Here is a 19,101-nt window from a genome sequence, read left to right on the forward strand (position 1 = left end):
GTGGAGCCGCGTCGCTCGCCAATGCCAGCGCCACCGCGGCCACCCAAACAGCAGGTGCCGTTGCCGACTCCACCGGCGGTACGCGCCTGCCACATGCCTCGGCAAGCACTGGCACCTGCTCCCTGCCGGCCGCAGCAGGTGTCCGTCCAGTCGAAGCAGAGGAAGATACTCGATCCATTTGAAGCCGCCATCCAAGCAGAGGAGCAAACGGTGGCTGCAGCACCTCATCCGCCGCCGTCCAAGCAGTTCGTTGCTGCTGCGCCCGCGCTTCAAGATGACGACGACGACGACGACGACGACTTGGTCAAGGACTTGGAGAACGCCATGTCGGCAGCTGAATCAGAGGAGCAAACGGTGGCTGCTGCGCTTCAAGGCGAAGACGAAGACGACTGGGACGATTTGGCCAAGGCATTGGAACTTGAAGAATGAAGATCAAGAGGGGCAATGCTTTGCTTAGACATGTAGAGTACCCACTGTCCAGTAACAGCTGCCCAAGAGCTCCAGAAGAAGACATTCATAGTCATATCTTTTAGAGTTCTTGTAGTAGGTGGCAACTCTTGTAAACTATTATGTATGTTGAATTAATTTGTTGCAGTAAATGGGGGAAGAACTCTCCTGGCAAACCTTAATATATGGTGTGATATTTCTGAGTCCTACTTTATGATTGTTTCTGTTGCCAAGTTCACTAGTCTGACAACATTAATAACAATCTTACAAATTGCTAACTGGTGCTGGACATCAATGTCTGGTGTGTGTTAGTTGGCAAATATTTGTCATTTCTTATCCAAGAATGCATTCTGCAGAAAAAACATTTGGACATATGAAAGACAGATAACATGCCAGTACTGACTCTTTTCAATCATTACATGATTATTATGAGCAAAGCACATTATACCACTAACATAAATACATAATCACTGACCCCCCTAAAACCTTAACTAGGACATGGTCACAAATACTGAATCCAGCACAACCAACGTGGCAGCTACAGATCGGGCATGCCAATTCCAGCTTTATCATCGTAGGTTTTCTCCAGTACAAGCTCAATCGGTGTATCCTTTGAGCCAGCTGCATGATTGGAAGCAGACAGTCAGATCAAGAACAGAACCCGTCCCGTAAGAAAATGGACATGCAAAGCAATGCTCAAACAGGAACAGAATGCATTTGCTTGCACGCAACAAGAAAACAGACCATCAGTGCCTTTTTCATTCCATATACTAACCCACATTACATACCACCTCACAAACATCATTCACAGTTTCAAACACGAATCTGCAGTAGGGTGATTATGGGGGGAATCAGTTGTCTAACAAACACAATATGTATAGCATTCCAATGCTGAAAAAAACTTGTCTGGTGGGGAAAATAAAGGAAACATCAGGCAGTACATGATTGTTTTAATCCGTGGCACAAGAAGTTCCACTTAGTTCAGTCACACCCCTTTTTAATGAACTAATGCAACTTGAGAAACACTATATAATGAGCATGTAAGATGTTTTTACAGGACATGCATGATGTGGATCACCATTAGTGAGCTTAAAGAAGTTTTTATGAGACATACGTGATGTAGGTCTCGGTTTTTTTCTCTCCTTCAGAATTTCTGGCCGGGGTATCACAGCACCAGATGCATTCATCCCCCTAGCGAATCTGACTTTGGTCCCATCTTCCAAATACTTATATCCAACCTTACATGCTTTCCTGTGGTAAACATTGTGTTGACAATGATTTACAAACTTAGAGGTCAATATAAAAGCAAATTTCTATAGGTAGTAAAAAATGACCAAGTATCATATGCATACCCTGTGACAGGATCAACTACTTGGACATTTGAAACATGAAGTGGAGCTTCAATCGAGAAAATACCACCTGTGTTCCCTTCCCCTTGCTTAATGTGTTTCTTAACCTGAAATGACAATAGCTCACATAATTACGGAGTTCCTGACATGCATGAGGAGATAACAAGACACATGATAAATGAAAATGACGTTTTTTTCCCTTGGATGGTTGCAGTTAAAAAATACCCAGAATTGACAAGCAAATATGCAATGCAATTTTAGTAAAGATATAATGATATTAGAAAGATGAGAAAGGTACAGTTTCGTCGTTCTTGTTTGGCTATGATGTTATAATTTCATTAACTTATTGAGCATCTATTGGTTTTGGCTTACTGCCTATGTGATTATGTCATGCAGGCATTCTCCAAAGAGAATCAGTAAAGCATGTAAAAAGAAGAATGCAGCATGAACAGAAAACTGGTTTGTTACACAGCAATAAATTATAGTTTATCCGCAATCAGACAAACTATGAGGAATGTATGTTGATGGATCTGTTTCCCTCGAGTGGTACTGCTATTCTTTGATCTCTATAAAGCTGAAGGCCTACATCCACCTATAGATACTGAATGTGCACAGCTATTCAGTTCTCACTGACCATGAACATGTGCTCTATTCCTACTTTGCTATCTCTGTGCCATGATGGATGTGTAGTGCTTTTGGGGGAAAGGCTATATCTATCATCTATCATCTATCAATGGGTATTCATAAGTCAAACTCATATGCTCAACTTCAAAGCAGGGCAACGAGGATAAAGGCTGGGCACCATCTAATCACTTACAACACAAAAATACTAGTCTGAGCTCCAAAAAATCAATCAAGTTTATGATAGGCCACCTTCCAATTGCAACGGTTTGGGAATTTCAACATGAGTGCAGCTTTCAGTTACACTAGTCCGGTGTGGTAATTTCAACGAGCACCCTGGAGCACAACGTCAAAATGAGGGGCAGGTTTGCTTAAATCTGATGCAGCCAGTCACAACGAACTAAAGTACTAAACTGGCAATTATACAACTGGTACCAGTCCTATGTAGCCACAAACTGTTATCTGCTACAGCTGGGGAAAACATACAAGGGGAAGGGGCAGCAAATTACCAAGTTCTTGCCCTCGACGATGACGCGATTCTGCGACCGAATGACACGCTTGATGAGCCCGGTCTCCCCTTTGTCCTTTCCTCTGATGATCATCACCTGGCAGTAAAACAGAAAAGAAGATTGCGACGAGAATAGAGTAGGACTAACAACAACTCACAAGTGCAACTGAAGTGGGGAATGGGGTAGAGCACGAGAGAGGTTACGTTGTCTCCGCGGAGGATCTTCCAGTGCCTGATAAGCTTCTCCGCCGCCTTCCATCCCATTTTCCTCGGAGTGCTGCGGTGGCCGGCACGGCGAGGGAGGCGGCCGCCGGCGAGGGATGGTTGGCCTGAAGGGGGGGAGGGAGGAGCGCGTGGCGGCACTGGGCGCTGGGAGGCCACAGCGTAAATGGGCCCGAGTAGTGAAGCGCATGGGCTGATGGATGGGGAAGGCCTGGCCTGGTATCTCTGGGCTGAGCCCAAATTGATTTAATGCACACATTTACCATTTCTAATTAAAAATAAAAACTCTGCTCACAAAAATTAAAAATATAATTCCTCTCAAAAAATTTAAAATGTCATTGTGTATCATGAACCCAAAACATGGGCTCCACGATCTCTCAAATTTGACCACCAAACTAGTCATATATCAAAACCTGTAGCTGTAGGTGCAAAAATAAATTAGACTAGAGTAACACAAGAGAAATCCCTGTCTGGATGTGATAGACCTTTTTTTTTTTCCAAACTATCAGAATTATTTTATAAATTAATAACAGCCCGGTCCCATTTGATGACTTCTTTCTGACTCGAAGGAGCTTACTGTTTAGTAATAGAAGCTGTTTAGAGCCGTTTTGCGGTGAAAAAATAAGGAGTCCTACCAATCAAGCGTTAAAAAATGCCCAAGTAACCAGACAAGGTCTGAGTATCTGCCATGCACAGCAAACACGTACGGAGGAAGCAAATCAAAATCAAACACCAAACAAACCTGATGTGATTTTTATTCATGTAGTACAGTAGGTATATATATCTGTATCGTGGTATACAAAGCTTTTTTTTATCAAGATGCTAACACATTGATCACATCTCTGCCACAAGCTTGGACTGAGCCAGCGCCAGATCGAACGTGGTGAAGGAGTGAGGAGCCAGCGTGACCTGCATCTGCTCCCCAGCGTTGCTCAGCTGGCTTTTCACCGGCGCAACCTGAAAGATCGTTCACAAGCAAGTTTTGGGTTCAGAAAATTTCTACACATTGTTGTGCTTCTTTCATTCAGAACCAAACATATTCCAATAAGCTTGATATATGATCATCAGTACACAGACCTTGTTTGGGTTACTGAAAGAGTTCTCATCCATAACGTTGCCAGATGTGAGAACAGTGGCGGTTGATCCCAGCGAGTTGACACTGGCCTGAAGTCCACTTGTGGAGATCGTGAGGCTAACAGTGTCCGACCCAAAGTTTACAACCTGCACAGAAGCTTCTTGAGATCACTACAGTTTGTAATCCTTTATGCACAAACTAGGATTTTTGAAAGTAATACGCACAAACTAGGATGGACGTGACAGATTTTACTTGCCTTTACTCTAAGGAAGCTATTCTCTGAGTCCTGCCACGTAATTGCAGATGCAGCTAGCGAGCTTGAGTACCGGGAACTCATATTAATTGGATGGATCATGGCACCACTGGACTCACGGAAAAGTGTCTGCATCCAGTAACTAGGAGTTCCGTAATGTTGCCAGGAGTTGAAGACAATAGCATCCGGGTTCCACCTGATTGTTTTGTTCAAAACACAGTTATCGCAGAGTTAGACCAACAACAACACAAGTAACAAGTAGATGATGTTTCCATGAATACTAACGTTTGATCATTGTTATTCACGAATAGTGGAGCGTAACTTGCCATCTGAACAATGTCACTGCAAAGAACCAACAAAAGGTCATCTAACTCACAGTAAAGACTATGTTGGTAGTAGAACTGGAGCAGGCCAAAGTCTGCCATGGTGACGTTGAAAATATACACAATTCACATAAGTTACCAACAAAATTAACGATTGACCATCAACCAACTTGCAATCAAAAGGAGAGATCACCTGTTTTTCTCCAGACCAGTAAGGAAAGCAGCTTCAGCCAATGAAGCGAGAAGACTTCCTCTGCCCGCATCACTTCTCCAGACAGCATACTCACTCACAAAAGCCTGTGTTCCAATCATTTCAATAACATTTTTTACTGTATAGACAGGGTATGGTGATGTTGTAAATAAGCAAGAAATCATTGGAGTTTCAGAGAGTCTTCAGAACATGCAAATAAAATCACACATCACATAAGCTCCATATAAATATTTTTGAAGGAAGATCCATGTAAATATTGCTCATTGTTTTCAGAATCACAACACCTCAAAGAATTGTACCCTCCATCTCCTAAGGATTTTGCATAGCATCAAAGGTCCCATTTTATATACTATCCAAAGAATATTCCAAGTGAATGCCAGGAATCTCAAATCGATGTAAATGATTGGTCATGAAAGAGGGCAGTCTCATAAGGATCCTTGTGAAGATGAGACTTACCTTGGGTCCACTACGGGATGTTCTGTCAAATTGGCTCCTCATGTTAAACAAAGTCTTAGAATCAGTATAGACCTAGAAGAAAAATGCACTGTTTAAATTTAAGAGAAGGCAAGTTGACCTTGACAATGAATAATTAGACAGAACTACAGAATCAAGACAAAAAAATGAAACAGACTTGGCAGTAAGAACTTTACATGGAAGTCATACAAATCTGCAGGATGGTCAAGTGGTCTAGATGAACCATCACAGTTTGAAATCATTTGAATGTCTGGATATGCCTCTCTTATAGCATTGTAGAATTTGAGGTAATTACCTGTTTATAACAAACATAAAGACTATCATTCCATGCAACTAAAAGCAGTCTTCATATGTTAAAAAAAACACTATAGATGAAGTATATCCTTTGCCGATTACCACTGGGAGTTATGCTCAGTTTAAGTAAGTCTCTTTGCTAGTACAGGGACATCAAGTGCAAAATTGCCCTTGTGCAGAAGAACTTTTTTTTGAACGAAACTTGTGCAGAAGACCTTTTCAACTTATTTAAAGGATGCAAATAAAAAAGTTGATAAGTTTACCACGGTAAAACTTTTTCCCGCAATCTTCATTTCCAATCGCGACATGTTTAACTGGGAAAGGTTCAGGGTGTCCCATTGCAGCCCTAACAGAGCCCCATGTTGAATCTGCACTCCCCCTTGCAAATTCTAGACTGTCCAATACATCCTGTAGAAAAACAAACACTTCAATAACAATGAAGCTAGAGAATTATAAGAATATAAGAACTACCTAAATCTACAGGAGATATATGGTATCTTATTGGGTTTCTCACTATTCATATAAACAGAATTAATTAGTTCATGGACAATCTTGGTAAATGTGAGTGTACAACTCAAGCTAAGCGCCATCTCTGCATGTAAACTACCTGAATAAAAAGTAAAGGGTCACCTGCTGCTGTTATATCTTTTTCAGTACTCATGAAGACAGCTAGAAGATAATAAAACTTCAGCATTATTCAAAACTGATAATATGTGATGGTTCTCACTGTGATCTGAACAATAAAATCTTGGACATTCCTCCTAGCTCACGAAAAATGAAATTCTATTATAACATCTACAGTGTTGATATGCGATGGTAATTTGCACCCATGGCTGAGAAAGTACATTGCATTAAAAAAAATGAAGGCTCTTATACCATTATATCAACAATTTTGGAAGGCTTTATATTAACAAATGCTTAGTCTACTCGAGGTATAACCAGGGAGCTCAAAAGATACCTTTACAAAAGGAGCAATAGCTACAGTATCAACTTCATCATTGTGGCTGATTCCTGAGTTATAAGAGAGAAAATCCATCAGTTAAGAAGCACCACAGTGATAAAAGATTTAACAAATCTGAAAACAATTACCATTGTTGAATACCCAGATTGGGGCAGCACCCAGGTCCTCCGCAAGCTTTGATATAGATTTCAAAGTAATAGTTAGGGGGTGATAATAGGAAAGAAAAAATAAATAAATTGAAGCAGTGTAAACTGGTACCTGAAGAAACTCATAATATCCAAGCCCATCATCAGTCCAGTAATGCCAAACATCCCCAAAGTGTCCAGGCCTCTCTTCCCATGGACCAATAGATTCTCTCCATCTGAATGCATTTCTTAGCCACTCACCTTCTACAAAACAACCTCCTACAATAGTCGCATGCAATCTATCAAATATCTGAAACGTCTATGAACATATATAATGTATGTCCAAATGAAGAACCTGATTTTAAATGTGAAAACACAGTGCATACCAGGAAATCTCAAGAACCGTGGTTTCAAATCCAAAAGCATGGATATAAGTTCTGTGCGGAAACCATGTCCCTGTGTGTACAGAGAGAACCGGCTGTAAATACTCAGATAAACTTTTGCATAATGAGAATTACCATACACTAGAAAGAGATCGTTTTTGTTTATAGGTTTCTGGCAAGATAAATGAATCTAATACATTCAGTACACTAAATAGATGACTAACATATAAATTCAGCGGCAGCCACACAGGATATCCATCAGAAATAATCAATTAGTTGTTACATTCATCAAACAAATCAAAGTAGTGAACTGGGTGTCATACTATTCCTGTTACGGATTATGTGGCCAGTAGTTCATTGGTTTGCAGCATGGTAGAGTGCACTAGTGCCGACCATAATAGCAATTTTGCAATCAAGTGGGTACCACGAAGCACACTTGCACATGATCTTAGCCATCCAATATTCCATTATTAATTGGAAGTGGAATGTAGTCATTAAGGATTGCTGAAAAGTAGATCCTCCACCTACTGACCTAGTTTGATTTGTCACCATGCAGAATTAATTAACCAGTGGTCTATACTCAGAGGTTCAGTACTAATCTTTATTTATTATTCATATTTTATACAAGTTTTTTGTAGGCCTTAATTGTGTTCACTATGAAGACTAATAAAATAATATAACATACCTTGTATGTGTCTTCAGGCATGAGTGATACTTGATCAAGCCATACAACTCCTTTTTTGTTAGTTTTTATTTGAAGCCTTGAGGTTCTATTGGTTCCTTTAGCAACCAGCTTCTGCTCCACTTTTGTCCAATTTGATGTGCCAGAAACTCTGCAGCAGTGCAATCCCTTCAGCTATTGTGAATAAGGAAATATTCTCCTTCTTTCTAAACATTGTGAGAAAAAACACTAACGTTATCGTAGCTGAAGCCAAGTTTTGCAATCCGTCAGAGCTTGTTAATGAAACTGTTAAATCCGTTGTTTCCGGAGACTTAACATACATAACAAGATTGTAAGCCTTCCCATCTTCTATGTTCTGTAAGTTGAAAATTGTAGCATTATAGAAAAGAAAAAAGTAGAAAAGGGTAGGAAAACAGAACATGTACTGAATATCTGCCTAACATCAGAACATGAAAGGTAAAAACTACCAGAACGATACAAAAAATGCATTGAGCTCTGATGCTTGTAATTCCAAAAGCTACTCCTACAGCTATTGCTACTGTTAATGCTTTTGACAATTGGCATCCTAGTTAATTAAATAACCAAATTTTTTATATTAACAAAATACTTCTTTATGAAACTATCCATTTCTAGTACTTATATGAATAAGAAATACATTATGAAATCGTACCATGCCCCAAAAACCTGGGTTGTAAACACCAACACCACCAGCTGGACAGTCATTACAGAGGACCTCCATCCTCAGAGCAACAATGTTTCGGCTGAAACATGATGTACGATCAGTCGCCACGAATATAGAGGAGTCATCTCCAATGATGGACCACGGGTCAATGTTTGATGGAGTATGAGGGCCTCCAGCTTCGAAACCTGAAGTAAAGAAACAGCTCCAAAACCATGAACATCAACATCGACAGAGTGCATCTAGTGACATTTCAAAAGGCACACAAAAATCAAGAATAGCTGAGGTACCTCTGTTATTGACAAGCTCTGCCCATATGCCACCGGCCCCTGCATGGTTAATCTCCTACAGTGGATCATGTAGGGATTATTCTTTCTGATTAGATGTGGTCAAACATAGGAAGACGACGGAACTAACATCTACCAATGAACTACTTCCTCACCTCAAAAAATATCCCAAATAATGTTTCAGGGATCTTCCGGGCAAGCTGTGGCGTGGCATCAACCTTGAGGGTTGCTGTCTGGGTGGCCTCTATTTCTAAAGGCCGACATCTGCAGCCCACACAGAATAGAAGCAGAACGCAGAAGATTGTAGTAGAGAAGGATTGCTTGAGATCCATAGGCTTCCACTTGTGGTAAGCACTAATGCAATGAGTGTGTCTGTTGGAGAAATGGAGAAGAGAGTATAATTGGCATGTCAGTTGAGTCAGATGGAAACAGAAGCTACTACAGCATAGCATCTCCACTTTAAAGAGAACTGGAGAAGCATCAGATCAGAACAATCAAAAGGCAAACACATTAGTACTAGTGCACAAATAGAAAAAATGAAATTGATTTGGTAAATAAAGCATTTACAAATAGGCAAAGAAGGCCTTTTGAGATTAATCTCATCAGATACAAGCACATGGGACTGTGTTTCAGTTAAAGCTTCAGGGTGTTTGTTTTCTTTCGCAAAAGAAAGGAAAGGAGGCCCTGTTGGGCATTCCATCAAACCTCTCGCCTGCACCATGCAGGCAACCACCAACCCCAAACTCCACCCAAAATCGGCAACTGAAGACAAAATATTCCGAATTAAGCAGAATTGGAGTCTGTCGTCGTCGAGTGTCTCACCATGCATCCACCATCCGTTGCCTCCTTTCCAAAGCAAGAAGTGATGGAGCTACCGGATGTCCGGATGCGAGTGCCCGCCCTGCGCTTAAGTAGCAGAAGAAGAAGAAGAAGAAGAAGGCGAAGCAGTGGCTTTGAAGGGAAGCGTGCGTGCCTACGGGCTACGGAAGGCACGCGAGGGGTGTGGGGGAGGGAGACCTATCCGGTGCCGGAGACGGCGGACGTCAGGGTCGCGGCGTGGCCGCAGTTGCTTGCCTTGCCGGGGTTGTTGGCTTCGTTCGGCGGCGGTTGGCTGCGCGCGCCCGCCGACACGTGGGGCCCATGGCTGTCCGCGGCGCTGTCGCCTTATCCGCATCCATCATCACTTGCATCTTATTTCCCAAAGCATTTGGGTTTCTTTATTTCTGCCGGCGTATTAATTCATGGAAACGGGAACGGACGAAGAGGGCGAACAACTTTGGAGCCTGGGTTTTGGAGTTTGGTTGTGGCTGTATCTTTGTTGTCTCTTAGGATGTCATCGGATTTACTTCAATCCATGTGTATTGGTGTGGATTAGGATAGAATTTAGTTCAAATTCCACTCCGATCCACCTCAACACATATGGATTGAGGTGAATCCAACTAAATACAAACAAGGCCTTATGTGTCTGTTTTCTAATCATCAGAAGTTGCACTAAGGCATGTTTGAATCATCTAAAGTTTTCATAAGTTTGGTTGATTGAATTGTTCAAAATAGTTATGAGCCAGACTATAGTTGTGTTTGTTCAGCTTTTGGAAAACATCTCTCCTGTCAAAAAAGTATAAACGCTAACCAAATGGGTGGAATCTGAAAGCTTTGTATTATGATTTTCTCAGTAGGACCCCGATTTTAGCTTTCACTCTTCTTAAATAGATGGAAAAGGGAATAGGTTTGCTGCAGCAGAACATAGAAATCAAAATTCTGATCCCGGTTAAGGTACACATGTTGGCGAGCAATGTTGTTAAAACATAATCCGGGAGTAATAACAGCGAGATTTTTAAATTTAAACGCTCAGCACAATGGAACTTAATTGGAGTGACCAAGTTAAGGTTTCAGGCCAATGTAGCTATTTGGCATAACAAAAGAGCTATTTTCTAAAAGTTCGGTTTTGCACGTACTAATTACAAAACAAATGAAAAGAAAATTTCGAAGCTAGCACGGCGGAGTAAAAAAAATCACGGTTCCTTGACACATAGCACGGGTTTTGATCGATCACGGCCACGCCATCATCAAGAAGCTAGTAGTATTTGCACAAATAATGAATTAATCAGGATATGTAATTGACTAAGATTATAATAATAAGAACCGATCGATTTGGAGAAGAATATATACCTCATCATCATCACGAGATGCTGTACCTGTCACCATCAGACTTAGTAAAACACTCAACAACTAGCAAACAAAGTGATATGCTATATATATATATATTATCATCCAGTTTATAACTATACTAACAACAAACTTAGTGATTACAAACTAATTAGTATAGATTACTTTATTTTATCATTTGATGTGGCGCACGAGATGCCTAGCTAGCTAGGCTAGATGTCACTGAACTCGCACTGCACTATTGAAGCACTCAGCGTATATATAGAGGATATATCTTCACGCATTCTATCTTTAATTAAAAACTAAGAGCAACTTCAGCCCAAGTCCCTAAATTAAGCCTTTAAATTTTTATTTACATGCTATGATAAAAAAGTAAGGGTTTAAATTAAGACTCAACTCCAACACACCTCCTAAACAAGTAGGATAGGGGGTTCTAGATGTGAGAGGCTGAAACTATAATTTGGGAGGGCATGGAAAATGGGAGCCCAAATAGGAGGTGGGTTGGAGTTGATTTTTTTTTTATCAAGTCTCTAGATTTAGAATAGGGACTTGTTTAAGAGGTAGGTTGGAGTTGCTCTAATAAATAGTGGGGTTGCTGAATATTTATAGGCTTGGATTGGATTTGCATTCGGAGCACTCTATTATTATTAATCACCAGCTAGAGGTTTTCTTTAAATTTTTCATTTAATCCTTGCGAATGTTCCGCTGATGATCGAGTTGTGGGATGGGCAAATTTGAAATGCACCTTTAAAAGAACTGTGAATGATAGTCTGTTGATTTTTTTTTAAGTTAGAAGTTGGTGCAATTACTGTACAATTTGTTTTACTGATGCCAGAGCACATCTGCTAGATCCTCCAACTTTCTTCTCTTATTGATCTAAATTTCTTATTAGAGACATTTGAATAAGAAATTATAAGGCTCTGTTCAATTAGAGCTAAATTTTTTGTGAGGAAGTAATTAGCTCTAATTGATCTAATTAATCAGGGCCTTGTAATTTCTCTCTTTCTAAAAAATTGCATGACTGCTACTCCCCCGTCCCAAAAAAACATGTAAATCTCGGTTTCGGAGGAGTCAAATATTCTTAACTTTGACTAAATACAAATAAAAACATATTGATGTTTATGATATGTAATGAGTATAGTTAGATTAGTTATTAAATATAGTTTTATGATAAACCGTACCTGATTAGAGATTCAAATATTAAAAAAAAATATAATTTACAAACTTGGTCAAATCTTAAAGATTTTCTTTGACTCTTTAGAAATCGAGATTTACATGTCTTTTAGGACGGAGGGAGTACGCTTGGCTGCTATGCTTGCTGATGATCCATGTGAATGTGATGCATGGATCTCGATCGCGCTCTGCTGTGAACGTACTCATCAATTTCTCGTGCATGCGGTACGCACGCAACCTCGCATTGCGGCCACTGCCACACGTACGGTTGCTAGCTAGCTCGCCGCCCTACCGATGATGCGCATGCGTAGTGTTGCGTGGATCGCGCGCGTACGGGGCCTGATCTGAATCTTATCGCGTGTAAAAATGGACGGAGCCGGTACCGTACCGGCAAAACAGAAAAGCTACCTGTGATTTATGATACTCCCTCCATCCCAAATTATCCAAATTACAAGACATTGTAAAAATCTTGAAGAATCAAAGCATATCAAATTTAATTAAAATTATATGATAAAATAATAATATTTATTATACTAACTAATATCATTAGATTTTTCATCAATTAAATTTTCATAATTCATCTATTTGATGTTATAAATATTTGTAATTCATTCTACAGTTTTGGTTAAATTTAAGATATTTTGACTCTTAATATTCTTAGAATGTCTTATAATTTAAAATGTGTGCGTGAGAGAAAGATGCATCATACGTACATATCCACGAGCGAGTATGGCCCTGTTTAGTTCCTAAAAAATTTTGCAAAATTTTTCAGATTCTCCATCACATCGAATCTTAGCACATGCATGAAGTATTAAATATAAATAAAAGAAATAACTAATTACACACAGTTTGTCTGTAAGTTTGTGAGACGAATCTTTTGAGCCTAATTAGTTTATGATTAATCGGACAATATTTGAAAAAAATGAAAGTGCTATAGTGTTTATTTAGCAAAAAAAAAAAGAAAGAAAACAAGGCCATGTATATCCATCGCTGCGTACAAGCAATGCAAGAAATCTATACGTACGTACGTGTGATGTATATCCGATCGAGCCTTTTACAAAACTGCACGCCTACGCGTCTCGCGAAAGCGACGATCGTCTAGCTAGTGTAGACGAGCGAGATCGATGAAGCATCATAGTACTAGTGGAAACGCGCGCCCCTCCGCGCGATCGGCAAAGATTTAGGCAATAAATGTGGTAATTTGTATGAGTAAATATGTATTTGTTCATACAAATTCACAATCTGATGGTAGTACATATAAAACAGTAGTTCAGCATCGCAAAGAAGTAGACCAATGCTGAGTCTGGGTCATGCAAAGACAACATGGTATTTATGCAGAGTTGTAGACATACAATTTATAGCTATGTAAAATGCTTCTAGTAATAGATAGGTACACAACGTAATGAGGTATTCGGAGCTGACAAAAGCCTGGGGTGCTACCCAAAACATGGTAATGAGGTGGGCTGCATGCAAAAGAGACCTGGAAACGCAAAATTTTTCAGTGTTAGAAAATGCTACTCTGTGATGTGGATGCAAATAACAATAGAGTTTCTTATATGTATGGATCCTACTTGGCAGCCTTGTTAAAAATGCAAGAATTGTGTAAGAGGGTAAACCTGGATCGTATATTCAGGTTCCTTTTCGGGTCTTCTTTATCGCGGTTTGTCTGGCGTTCCCGCTCTTGGAGGCACCAGGTGTTGTTCCATTTTAGAAAGCTGATGAAGAAGCCAATGGAAGCAATCAGGCTTATTGTAAGTGATCATATGTCGTAATTTTGGTAATGGGCATACATTTTTGTAGCTGATTCTTGGGTGACACCAGTCTTATGTTTTTTAGCATTTTTTTTTTGTGTCACTTTAGCTATCATCTCCTCTATTTTTTCATCCTGTATATGAAGGAATAGTAGTGGAGTTATAGACATTGAATTTAAAAAGCAGAAGTACTGGCAAGGCTGATGGCAATTGCTTGTGTTGGATACACTGGTGTTGACACATGCAAATGAAAGGGGAAATACTCGGAACCTAGTTCTCAGGTGTAATTCATCGTATAAGTGCTTCCGAACATTGTTGTGAGGTAAAGCAGAATATCCATGTTTTCTAGTAGATCTATGGGAATAAAGGGGAGGAAAAAGGGAAAAAGGTAGTTGCTAGTTGTAGATATTTATTTTCTTGAACCCAAAAGGTATGTGGTGAAAAGGGGAAAGCTAGTTTGATATATCATGACGTAGCACTGATGTGGAGCCAATGTGTGAAATGAAGGAAGGGAGGGGGTAGTTAAGAAGAGAGGCCTTCCGAAGGTGTACATGGATCTTACTTAGGCGGAATCTGTGTTGGAGGAACTAACTTGGTGGTATAAGTAACAGGGACATGAAAGAATGGCAGAACAAAACAAACAAGGTATGATGAGGTAACAGATGCACCAAAAATGGTTAAATAGAGGTTCACTCAAGTAAAAAGAATATTGTGGGAGGATATTGCTTGCTAATTATTTGTGGTAGTTTCAAAAAATTCACTAATACAAAGTCATGTACTTGCCATGCCTTTTTATATTTATACAATCATAAAGAAACAAGGTTCTTCTAAATTGGCAATTCTGAATATAGAGAATTGAAGGAAGAACTTACAAAACCAAGAATAAGGCAGATAAGTTAGGCCTGATGGATATATTTGGTGTCGATAACTAAATTTTGGACTTTGGAGAGGGCACCTGCAACTATATAATTGCATCAGTATGTCGTATCAGAATATAATTTATATAGATGTTCATAAAACTTTCGATGGTACGGTACCAAATCGTCAAGATTAATTCAGATTCTCACAAAGACATAGTTGATGATGGATAAGGGCAATGCAAATTGCAAGAAGTTGTGGAATTATTGGGATCTCAAGAACTGAAAAGGCCTATAAAATTTCTCATATTAGACCACAGAAGTTACCTTTTAAATGCTAGAGTAGGAGGCAACAAAGACAGATCCTTTGTTGCATGTAACAGTGGCCTAAAAATCAGAAATTACAGAGTGAGAAAGGAGAAAAAAATCTAGAAATTAAACTAAGGCATCTAATTTTAAATCATGAATTGAAGCAATATCTTGTTTGCAGTCGACCTAGTTCATATATATGTGTAACCCACATCATTTCATGAAGGATTCATGATGCTAAACAAAAATCATGTAAGGAATAAAAGAGGTGCATACCCAAAAATACAGTACGAAAGTATCAATTACCACTTAGTATTAGAAGCACTCTTGATTATATTGAATTCCCCTATAATTGTTGCCTTGTTGGAAGTGGTCTTGTAGACGCACCTATAAAAGAAAATATATGGTTCTTATCAGCTACGCTAGATGAAAAATCCCGACTTGGACCAATTTGTATGTGAAAACATTAACATAAATTCAGTAGCAAAGTAAATTCATGAGGAAAAATTAAAGCTCACCAGTGGACTTCAATTTTTTAGGTAACTGGAAGTTTCTTTTATTAAGTCTTGTAATCTTACTACCTGTATCAAATTCGCAGCTAGCCATTGGGAGCTGGAAAACTGGAGGCAGATAAATATTTCTGATTCCAACTTAGGGTAGGTAGCAGTTATTTTAACGAAATGACAAAACAAATAATTGAGGAAGAAAGTGAAGAGAGATTGATATAAGAATAAATGCATCATATCATTGACAATGGGTTGTGCTCAGTAATAGAACAACTGACAAATGATGTGAAGTAAAGACATGATTGACAATGGACTTATGCTCAGTAATATGTGCACAGAATGTAGCAACCAGTGCAAACAAAACAATATATGGAAGAGAGAATTGCTAAGACATAATGACCTATCATCACAAAAGTAATGCAGATAGCAAGAATCATGTAAGGATGAAATAATTAACCATCATTGCACAATTCCATTCTTATAGTCTGAAAATTGTTCACTACTACACAACCCCATAGTTCACAACTGCACAATCCCCAAACGAAACAAAGAATGAAAACACTACTTCTCACTGTAGAATGGAGGATTTCAGTTGCGTACATGATCTGCACTAGGAGGGAGCTGAAATGCACTGCCAAACAAGGGAAAACTATCGAAACAACGATTTTCACCTTTGGTGGTTCATGAAGCAGCAGTAGCCTGAATGAAAATTGTTTTCTATAGTTAAAATATTGCCTTAGCACCTTTAAAGAATCCGATAATTCAGAAGGTGCTATTAACAAACAAGATAGCATACACTAACTAATACTATTTAGATAAGATCTCGTAAACCATCACCCCATATTGCATGAACCCCAATACAAACAAAGAATTTGGATGCTGAGTTAGAAAAACCAGGAAGCTCATATGCAATGCCGCATACTTGTTAGCACTTTCTGAGCTAACCGATTGGAACCTTCAGCTAGCTAAATAAAAGCAGAATGAACGTAGCTTAGCATGCAAGACGTTTAATTCTAGGATATACATTTAAATACTTGAGAACCATTCACTATCATCCTATTTTCCAAAAGCAAAGACCTAAATTTGCTTTCGCCCCAAAGGTCAAAACTATCAGAGAAGCTGATAGTAATCAATTGATTTCAATACCAACCAAATAAATATATTTGATTTATCATCTAATTGGTTGGAACCTAGTTTTTAATTCATATACAACATGATGAAAATATTATTTGAATTTGTTTACACAAAGAAAGGATACAAATACGCTGCTAGGGAGGAAGGCAAACAACTCACCTAATTAAGAAGAGCAGGAGCAAGGAGAAATTTGCCAAGCTAGTAACTCTCTTCGTTTGTTCATCTGCTCTAACATAGAAAGCGGCAACCAGCACCACATAGAAACAGTTGAACTAAGCAAGCTTAAATGACTAAAAGTTCTCACATTCTAAATGAAGCAATCCTTTATGATGTAGACAAATAACAGGGAGCATGGGGCAAGTAAATAGACAGAAGCACCAACATTTCAGGATTTTCAGTTTGCTACGCAGACAATTGAACTGAAAATCAGATGCTTGTAAATATTTTGGCAACGTGGACCAGCCAGACAATGGGGAACACGCTCCAATCTGAAGGGAGTAATAAAGCTAGAGCTACATCAAGAAATTTAGAGATAATCAATGCATCAGGTAGGTCTCAAGCATTAGACAATGAATCTTGCCCTATCATACACCCAAAAAAATGGCAGCTAGGATTTCGCTACGGCACGAGCACAAGGAGACATCCCCGCGCCGCCGCACCCATCGCCTCGCTAGGGGTGCTCGCCTCGTGTGGCCGCACCACCGGGCCTAGGGTCGCCCTCGTGATGCCGCTCCTACGCCACCACGGAGAGAGAGAGAGAGAGAGAGAGAGAGAGAGAGAGAGAGAGAGAGGAAGGAGCCGGTCGGGGGGGCTGCCTCGTGCGGACGCACTGCCGCGACCTAGGCCTCGAAGTCGTCCACGACTGGGGCTGACGTGTGGCCTGCCCCCGCCGCCGGGGCCAATCACCCGCCGTGATGGCGCAACATCTGGCGGGGACCGCCGTCGCACTGCCCATGCAACGCATGGGGAGGGGGGAGGGAGAGAGGAGTGCGGCTGCCGCCACGCCGAGGGCCGGGCAAAGCCACCGTCGCCCTGCCTGCGTAAGGAGAGAGGGAAGGAGGAGAGCGAGAGAAGGTCGACATTTCTGGGAGGATCAAGAAAGAGTACGAAACACACGATGGGGCCGGTCGGGAAGATATTTTTCTTGGGACTAATCAGATATGGACACGTGGATGTAAACAGTAACTGTTGGTTGGGTAAATCTGGACCATTGAATCGAGAATCAGATGGCTGTAATTTTTGTGGTGACGTGGACCAGCTGGACGCTCAGGGACGTGTTCTCAATTAAAGAGAGGAATTCGTGTTGCTAGATAATACAAATCGAACGAATAATAAGCCGGCCCACTTACAAGCTGGTTTGCTAAAGGCAGACGATCGACACGGCAGGCAGGCATGAGCCAATTAAAGGGCCACATGGCTTTAATAAGTTCGTTCCAAACACACACCATGTGTTTATGTTGTGTGCATGCTTCTCCACAAATCGATGGAACAGCTTTTATTTTTCTTGCCTTTGCGTCTACTCCAGCAGGTTGATCTCCGGGAGCAGAGCATTGTTCATGCTATGTTTTTTTGTTGCTCTTGCATTGGTGGTTGTTGCTACCTAGACAGTTTGGAATAGCGTGACTCTGCGGAACACTTAATTGGAGATTGTGATGTGCTTTGGAGATCGATTTGTGAGAGGCTCTTGTTCTCATCTCCATTGAGATTGGCAAAGAGTAGCTTTAGTGGAATTAAGACTTGAGGAGCACCTTGTGATCAAGCTGGCTCAAGACAAAGCTCACATCGGAGCTAACCATTGCGAGGGTTGTTGAGTTAAATACAAAAGTGGTGATCCAATGGAACAAGTCATCAAACCATGGAAATATATTTTATGTTATCTACTCATGGTTTTGATTGTCCATTCTACTCTTGCATTACTTTGTGTTGTTAATTTATAGAGTAGAATATAATCAAAAAATGCATAGAGTAGAATTAGTATGACTGGTCGAAGTGGTTATTTCTTCTCTGTTTAACACTAAAAAAACTAGGGAGGTCATAAAAATAAAGTTGTGGTCAAAGGAGGAGGGGTGGATTCTAAGTAACTTTTTACCTTTTTATGTATTGGGATAGGATAATTAGTCGTGTTTGGACGACATAATCGTTTTTGAATTTTCATGTGAAATGTCCGAATCCAAGCTAAATGCCTCCCTATCGATCCGTTTCAAGGCAAAAACGGTTTGTGATTTTTGAAGACGAATTCCTAGTTTCACCCGATTCCTTTCTCCCATCATCCCTTCTATACTTTTAGAACTGTAGTTTTTTCAGTTAATCC

General features: G+C 40.0%; 2 protein-coding genes and 1 long non-coding RNA gene across 4 annotated transcripts; all 3 read right to left on the bottom strand.

Moving 5' to 3' along the window:
- LOC8071432 (50S ribosomal protein L24) lies at window positions 799–3,317 on the bottom strand. Its single transcript, XM_002442659.2, has 5 exons — window positions 3,130–3,317; window positions 2,927–3,022; window positions 1,800–1,903; window positions 1,562–1,698; window positions 799–1,068 (listed from the first exon to the last, which is right to left on the bottom strand). Exons 1-5 carry the CDS (start codon window positions 3,187–3,189, stop codon window positions 986–988), a joined length of 480 nt encoding a protein of 159 aa, XP_002442704.1. The 5' UTR covers window positions 3,190–3,317; the 3' UTR covers window positions 799–985.
- On the bottom strand, window positions 3,867–10,098 carry LOC8070374 (alpha-L-arabinofuranosidase 1). The gene is made up of 18 exons (XM_002442660.2): window positions 9,717–10,098; window positions 9,050–9,266; window positions 8,898–8,952; window positions 8,599–8,795; window positions 8,162–8,283; window positions 7,932–8,079; window positions 7,250–7,319; window positions 6,997–7,142; window positions 6,867–6,912; window positions 6,736–6,788; window positions 6,041–6,185; window positions 5,660–5,778; window positions 5,466–5,537; window positions 4,992–5,095; window positions 4,761–4,817; window positions 4,479–4,671; window positions 4,225–4,368; window positions 3,867–4,104 (listed from the first exon to the last, which is right to left on the bottom strand). Exons 2-18 carry the CDS (start codon window positions 9,224–9,226, stop codon window positions 3,982–3,984), a joined length of 1,971 nt encoding a protein of 656 aa, XP_002442705.1. The 5' UTR covers window positions 9,227–9,266; window positions 9,717–10,098; the 3' UTR covers window positions 3,867–3,981.
- Window positions 13,420–17,495, bottom strand: LOC110429873. Of its 2 annotated transcripts, none has more exons than XR_002447051.1 (5): window positions 15,457–17,495; window positions 15,169–15,228; window positions 14,857–14,939; window positions 13,850–13,948; window positions 13,420–13,713 (listed from the first exon to the last, which is right to left on the bottom strand). It is a non-coding gene; the product is annotated as an uncharacterized LOC110429873 (long non-coding RNA). The 2 variants fall into 2 exon arrangements; XR_002447052.1 differs by having other exon boundaries at window positions 14,857–14,945.

The sequence above is a fragment of the Sorghum bicolor genome, chromosome 8 (assembly GCF_000003195.3).
Source record: "Sorghum bicolor cultivar BTx623 chromosome 8, Sorghum_bicolor_NCBIv3, whole genome shotgun sequence".
Lineage (NCBI taxonomy): Eukaryota > Viridiplantae > Streptophyta > Magnoliopsida > Poales > Poaceae > Sorghum > Sorghum bicolor.